The following is a 6,803-nucleotide window of genomic DNA, read 5'->3' as shown; positions in this document are numbered from 1 at the left end:
AGATGGGTATAAGAGATCATCATTTGTGAGACAAAAATGTTTACATGCAAACACTGAAACAAAAAAACGTCTATTTTGGAATTTTTCCATCTGGTGACCTGGTTTAAAAAAACAATCTTTTTTAGTCTCCAAAAATCTTGGATTCCTGTGAATGCAAAGGCTAAATGACTAACAGCATTAGTGGATACAACCCTCACCCTGAAATCAGAATCAAATCTTCTCCTGAACTGGGCCTCAGTATTTAACTATCATTACAGTACGCCAGAAAATTTCTTTTTTTTTTGTTTTTTTTACATTTAGTTGCTGCTGCCATAAGAGATAACCTTATAATTCTGCTCTGTGCAAAAATTTACCAGGGGTCCCAAAAAATACAGTAGCTTATCATAACCATACAGCACACTGCAGAACAAATCAGGTCCCTAAAACAGATAATCTGCCTCTATCCTACTCCAGTAATCTAACAACAATCCAATATGGAGTCAGCCTTTTATCCCCAGTTGCTTTTGTTGGGTGTTGGGCTTCATGGTGCATTTCCTTCATCTTCCCAACTATTTTAAGCGTTTATGATGAATTATTTAATCCAGACTCCAGCTCAGCACCAAACAGACTGGTATTGATCCTTTGATTTCAGTCCAGGAAAGAAAGTGAAACTACTGAAGCCTGTCTGCAGCAACAAAAAAAATCCCTCTCTTCGGTCTGCATTGCTTCCGGCTGAGGTATGTGTAATAAGATCAAAAATATTTCTTATTTCTTTACCTTCTAGCGGATCCCGGGTCAGCCCAAGTTGACTGATGATATATCTGGGGATGTCTGCCTTCATTAGTTGTCCCTCTTTGGCGTGATCCTCTGCAGCCTCCAGTAGATGGTAGAACTCCTCTGGATTGAACTCCTGGTTAAACAAGGACAAACGTTAAAGGAGTACAAAAAAATGTATGCATTTAATGGAAGGAAGTAATTTAGTTTGGATGCTATTTTGGGGAACTCATAGGAGTTAAATGGCTTCCCTTCAAACTTTTTATTTTAAACTCAAAGAATCTCTTTTTTTTACTGTCCAAAATCAATGACCGCATTTACATATGTGCTATTAATGGGTTATTATTACCTCCAATAATATTCAGATACATTTTATATGCAAAGAATTTTATATTAGTTTATACATGAGGCTGGTAACCTGTTTGTGAAGCGCCATGACAATTTGCCATCTAAACATTATGCCGACGAGGGATAAAATAGTAATATTGCACGGAACAAAACAACGCCTTGCAGCGGCAAAGATCATTTGGAGACACTACCCCAACAGCTGAAAGTCTGCTCTACTGCAGCGCAAAATAGGACCATGCATAATGCAGCAGCAGCACAAGAAACAGTTTCAACATCCCCCAAAAAGGGAAAAAGAGAACTAAAAGACAACAGAAACAGAGACATAAAAGGATAAACATCGGGTAAGCCTTCTCCAGGTGGAAGGAGCTAATGAAGGAGAACGATTTTAAAAGAGGCGCTGAAGTTACTATGTTTCTCTGAGAGAAGTAAGTGAACTACACTGCATAAATTAGCCTAAACCTAACTTTTAGTGTTCAGTTTATTTAGACAGTCTTAGACAGTCCGACTGACAGCTGGCCTTTATTGTGACAACCGCAATTACTCAAACCATGTAAACAATAATTCTTTTACTGCTGTGTCTGTGTTGTTGCATTTTTTCTTTTCTTTAATGTTTTATGTTATTATAATTATTCAGTCGGATGACATGATTACATCTGCGTTGTAGAGGCATTTTGTCACATGGAGGCTACCACTGCAACAATTTCTGTAGTGGGTTATAAATCCAAGAATTACAGCAAAAAAGTATCCTGAGCCTGAACTTTTTCGACATAGGCAAGAAACTCAGGATTTTAAAATACACACAAACACACACACATAAATAAATATATATATATATATATATATATATATATATATATATATTTGTGTGTATTTTCAAACCATGCCAGGAGGTTGTGGGGGCATGGGGTCAGAGATTGCATGAATGACTGAAAACTAAATTTGACTTTGGAAAATCAAAAAAACAAAAACGGCCAGAAGATGGCAAAAGTGCATCTATATCTAGTGTGAATGAGAGGTCGTGTTAGGTGAGGAAAGCACAAACCCCTATTTTTAACTGGCATACACGGCCAGTTATTGACGCTGGTAAATCAGCTGTTGGCGTATTTTGCGGCAAACGTGTAGTGTGCACGACCGCACGAAAACCACACGCCCCCTTCTTCTGTTTGGCTAATACTGTTAGTTTCAGAGCTCTCCTTTGCTACCATTGGCTGACAAACGCAAGAGGCATTTCCATTATCTTGTTAAAAATGTTCTGCCGTCCATTTATTTTCGAGCCGGAAATCCGACCTAGGGCCGGAATACTTCAATCCCTGTAAATCCTTCAAAGCAAGAAAGGAAACAAGCAAGCAAGGAAGGAAGGAAGGAAGCAAGGAAGGAAGGAAACCACCATCATATAAATGTTATGTTTACAAATCTGTTAAATCAATCATAAATCAATGTCTGAAATTCATAACAGGATAAAAGTTCCAACAAAAATCAGCATTCACACTTTAAATTGCTTTTTCTCCCTCTAAAAGTCTCCTCTTTCAAACCACAACACCTGTCTTTAAGATTCAGTTACCTTCCTGTTGCTGGAAAAAAATTTTGATTAGAAATCCGAAGGCAGGTTGGTTCATTTCCGTCCCTGCTTTCTCATCTCGCCTCCCCTCGACCAGAGTAAAAAGGGAAGAGAAGGAATTAACCTGCCTCTCTGACCGCTTCCTCTGCCGAGGGATAATATTTTGGGGTGACATTTTCAACAAATCAGACTTTGTAACTGACCTGAATTCTAAATGAACTCCTCAGCCATGGACAACGTTTTATCTGTGTTACTATTCTCCTTTATAACCTTAGAGCCACAAGGATCTAGAGTCCCCGCCACATCCTGACTGACCCTATCGACCTCTTCTGACGGTTGCCTTGACGACGGAAAGATGAGCCGCAGGGTTCAGAAGGAGGGACGCCTTTGCCTATGAATATTGGAGGCCATCAATCAACAAGCAGATATACAGGTGTGATTCGGTTTTCTATGTGCACAAAAACTACTTTCATTCCTAAACAATTTGAGGGAATATGTACCAGCATTCCAAGGACACGGGTTTTCCTAACAGATTGGATTTGAGGCTGAGAGAACAGGCAGATCCAGGGGGAAGGAATATTCCAATTTCCATATATCTTCACAGTTTGCAGATAAGCGCGAAAAAATATCCTGGAGCATAAAGTATATATGCTGCTGCAGCGAAGCGTATCTGACACACTGAGTGACACAGTTTTAACAAGACCCTGACCTCTACTGCATAATACATTTACATGTTCTCAGCTTATCATACATTAAATACACAGTTTTATAATGAAACTAGCAAAATAAATGCTGGAAGCTATTTCTTAACTCAAGGACACAAGCTGAATGCATATCGCAACTGAAGAATTATTATTATGGTTAGAATCCAATGATGTTCTTTAACCTAATTGGTTGTCTAAAGCCTTTACAATGAAAAAAAATCATTTATTAGATTCCATATAAGGAATCTGTGCAGGGCAGCTTATGACAACTTATGCATGTCTTACATGCGTAAGTTGTAAAACATGTTATACCAAACTTAACCTCTCAAAACCCACCGGGTCACCGGCGAACGTTTTAAAGCGTTTAAAATAATAACTTAGAAGGCATGAAAATTACCCTGGTAAAACGTTTACCAATATAGACATGTTAGACATCGTTGGAAAGCTTAGATTCTCCACAATTCAACCACCTAGTTCATTTTATGGACACAGCGAGCACCAAAGCACAGTTATAGCAGCATGTCGAAATGTAGCATGACAAAGCAGCCACAACAAGCAAGCATGTCTTTATTACTGCTGTTCAAAAAAGACTTATTATTTTCGATAATAAAAAAAAACTACTTTAAGTCATGTTTGAACTGATGCAGCTTGGGTGTTTTACTCACCCAATTTTCATGTATAAATTCAGAAAGTAGAAGGTTTTAGCTTTCAAATAACGTATCACACGTATAATTTGGGCTTACAGTTCCTCAGTTATTTGCTTTTCCATTTGGGTATGCAAAATAGGCAAATTACCCAGAAATTAGGTGGATATTAAGAGGTTAAACTAAAACTTTACCTTGGCAACTTTAAAACAAAGAACCTTGACAGAATTAGTCTCTACCCCCAGCTTTGTCTTTTTGATAGAACAATTGAATTGTATTTATAAGCTATTAATTCTAAGCTATACACATGCTTTCATTTTGGATGTAATGTTTTCAGACTTTCACAGAATATGTATTAAATGAAGCGATGCTTCATTTTTGCTTATAAAAAGTCACATTTGTTTTACACACTGTCCCTTTATAAGTAATAAACTCCTGTAAATCTTTAATAATGGACCATAATACCAGCAAAGCCAAATGATAGAGTTAATATATACTGTTGGGAGGAACCTACCAAACACTCTAGCAGCCTTGCAGGACGAGATATGATGATAAAGAGCTTTTTGACAAGCTCGGTGACGAAGGTAAGCTCCGAACTCTCTGAGCGTTCATATGCCTGCCAAAAAAAAAGCCAGAAAGTCATTAGGTGAGGTGTAAAGTCAACAAAGATCACTTAGCAATTCCTTCCAATCTATATGATTCATGTCTAACTCACATTGTAGAGCAGTTTCTCCAGATTCTCTTGCAGCTCTCGGAAATAAACACTTGTAATCAGCCCCTCGTGCGATTTGGTCAGGCAGTCTCTGGACATCTCAGCAACCTGGTGGTGGATGAAACTGAGGACCCCATCAGCCAGGGGCAGAACGTTCTCTGGAGAGTAATTCTGGATGAACTCTGCCAGCCTCTCCTCCATCTGAGCTGTAGCCTAACGAAGGACACGAACGACATGTTAGACAAAAGCACAATAATGTGCAGAAGTTTTACTTTGGCCCTCAGGAACACCTAGGGGGTTAAGGTTCTTATAGTAGTTATTGCAGCTGAACGTCTTCATATTTTTAAAACTACAATGTCATTTTTTGACAGGCAGTCTGAGAGTGGCCCTAAAAGAAAGACGAGGTTATAAGCCTTGAAGGTACCGGTATTATATATAGTGCACTTCACTTAGGTAACCTGTGTAAGAGTGCTATGAAAAAAATAATAATATTAATCTAGTTAAATATAAAAATAAATAAATATGTTACAACATAAGAAAGTTGTCTTTGTTTGCTCATTTACCCCTCTACTCCCCATCCCCGCCCTTCTGGACAAAGAAGGAGCTGCAATCAGATTAATAACAGGTTATGTGCTAAAAACAGCTGGATTTATCTCCATCAAGTCCTTTCTAGCTACCTAAGTTGAAATACTGCAAAACAAGTAAGGCCAATAATTTAATGGCACATAACCACGGTTTGTGCAGATCTGTTAAAGAACATTAAGAAAAATAAAAGCAAACCTTCCTGCCATGAGTAAAATATGCCCTCTGTCACCTCATGTGTCTTTCAAGGCTTTGTGATGCACTTTGATATTCTACTTTTGTTATTAACATGCCAAAATATTTAGGGTCCCTTATTTTTTTTATTCTGGTTTAATTGCATACTCTGTCTGCCATCAGACTGCATTATCATATTTTATGGACTATCACACCCTATCTGTTGGCGCAGATAGGGTGTGACCTACAGTATAGTCCAAAGTGGCTTAAAAATGAAAATATACAGGTAGGTCCTCAATGAATTTACCATAAGAAAAATGTAATGCATCATGGGCACTGTAGTACGGGGGGGCACCCTATATTGTAGGTCACGCTGGCCACTATCAGTCAGAGAATGGAATAAAACAAAATAAAGCAATTTAACCTTTCTGATAACTTAACAAGACAACATAGAAGGCCTGAAAAAATGGCAACAAAAAAAAAAAATGCAAGTTTTCAACTTTCACATTTTCAGCACCCTGACTAACATGGTTGTTAGTAATGATATCTGTGGCACAACCACATTCGAATATTCTGTCAAAAAAATATTCTCAACTCAAGGTGGCGCCATATTTTCCATATTACCTTTTGAGTTGTACATGTTAAATTAGTTTACCGGTGTGTCCCTGTGACATTGTTTATTTTGCTTTATAATGGATGTAGTGGCTGCTGCAACCTATACTCTGAGATCTGTACCGCAAAGCAGGATTACCGGGTTAGTGAGAAAACTTTAGGTTTAAACCCGTGTTTCTGGTACCACAAAGCTGGATTCATTCTTAGCGAGGCTAGTCACTATGGTAACACGGATGGCAGCCTGCTCTGGGGCAGGCTAGCTTTCAGGATTAATTTGAATCCTAGAAAAAGCTCCACCCAAGAGCCAATCAGCTGTTCAGGAAACAATGACGTGCCCCTTCACTGAAGACCCGATTTAATCCATCGGGAAAAAACAAGTTAAACAAAACAATATAAAAATAAAAGAACTTGAAAACACAAAAGCAGCTAAAACAAAACACATTCTCGACAAATTTTAACGGTTTTAATCAATTAATTTATTTATTTACTCTGATGTTTTGAAATCTTGTCACTTTACAATCTCCAGGGTGTCCAGTCTTACTAAAGCTGGCACATCGGATCTGAAACAGAACTACAATAAAGCTGAAAATGAAAAAAAAAAAAAAAGAAAAGAAGCTGCAATGTTCTACAGATTGGTCCTAAACAAGGATAATAAACTTCCGCAAAACTTTAAGACCATCCAGAAATTTGAGCCAATATTCTCAACAGTTGCAAGA

The 6,803-nt window shown here is 38.0% G+C and overlaps 1 protein-coding gene across 1 annotated transcript in view; it reads right to left on the bottom strand.

Annotated features, from left to right (window-relative positions):
- LOC107082757 (microtubule-associated serine/threonine-protein kinase 1-like) overlaps positions 1-6,803 on the bottom strand; it is a 58,459-nt gene that overhangs the window by 40,012 nt on the left and 11,644 nt on the right. Inside the window, exons 5-7 of the mRNA XM_015371590.1 lie at positions 4,723-4,932; positions 4,522-4,623; positions 757-889 (exon numbers count right to left, since the gene is read on the bottom strand). Coding sequence (XP_015227076.1) covers positions 757-889; positions 4,522-4,623; positions 4,723-4,932 — 445 coding nt within the window. The remainder of the gene's footprint in view (positions 1-756; positions 890-4,521; positions 4,624-4,722; positions 4,933-6,803) is intronic.

Source organism: Cyprinodon variegatus, unplaced genomic scaffold (assembly GCF_000732505.1).
Source record: "Cyprinodon variegatus isolate N-32 unplaced genomic scaffold, C_variegatus-1.0 Scaffold61, whole genome shotgun sequence".
Classification (NCBI taxonomy): domain Eukaryota; kingdom Metazoa; phylum Chordata; class Actinopteri; order Cyprinodontiformes; family Cyprinodontidae; genus Cyprinodon; species Cyprinodon variegatus.
This window is presented reverse-complemented; position numbering and strand designations above follow the sequence as displayed.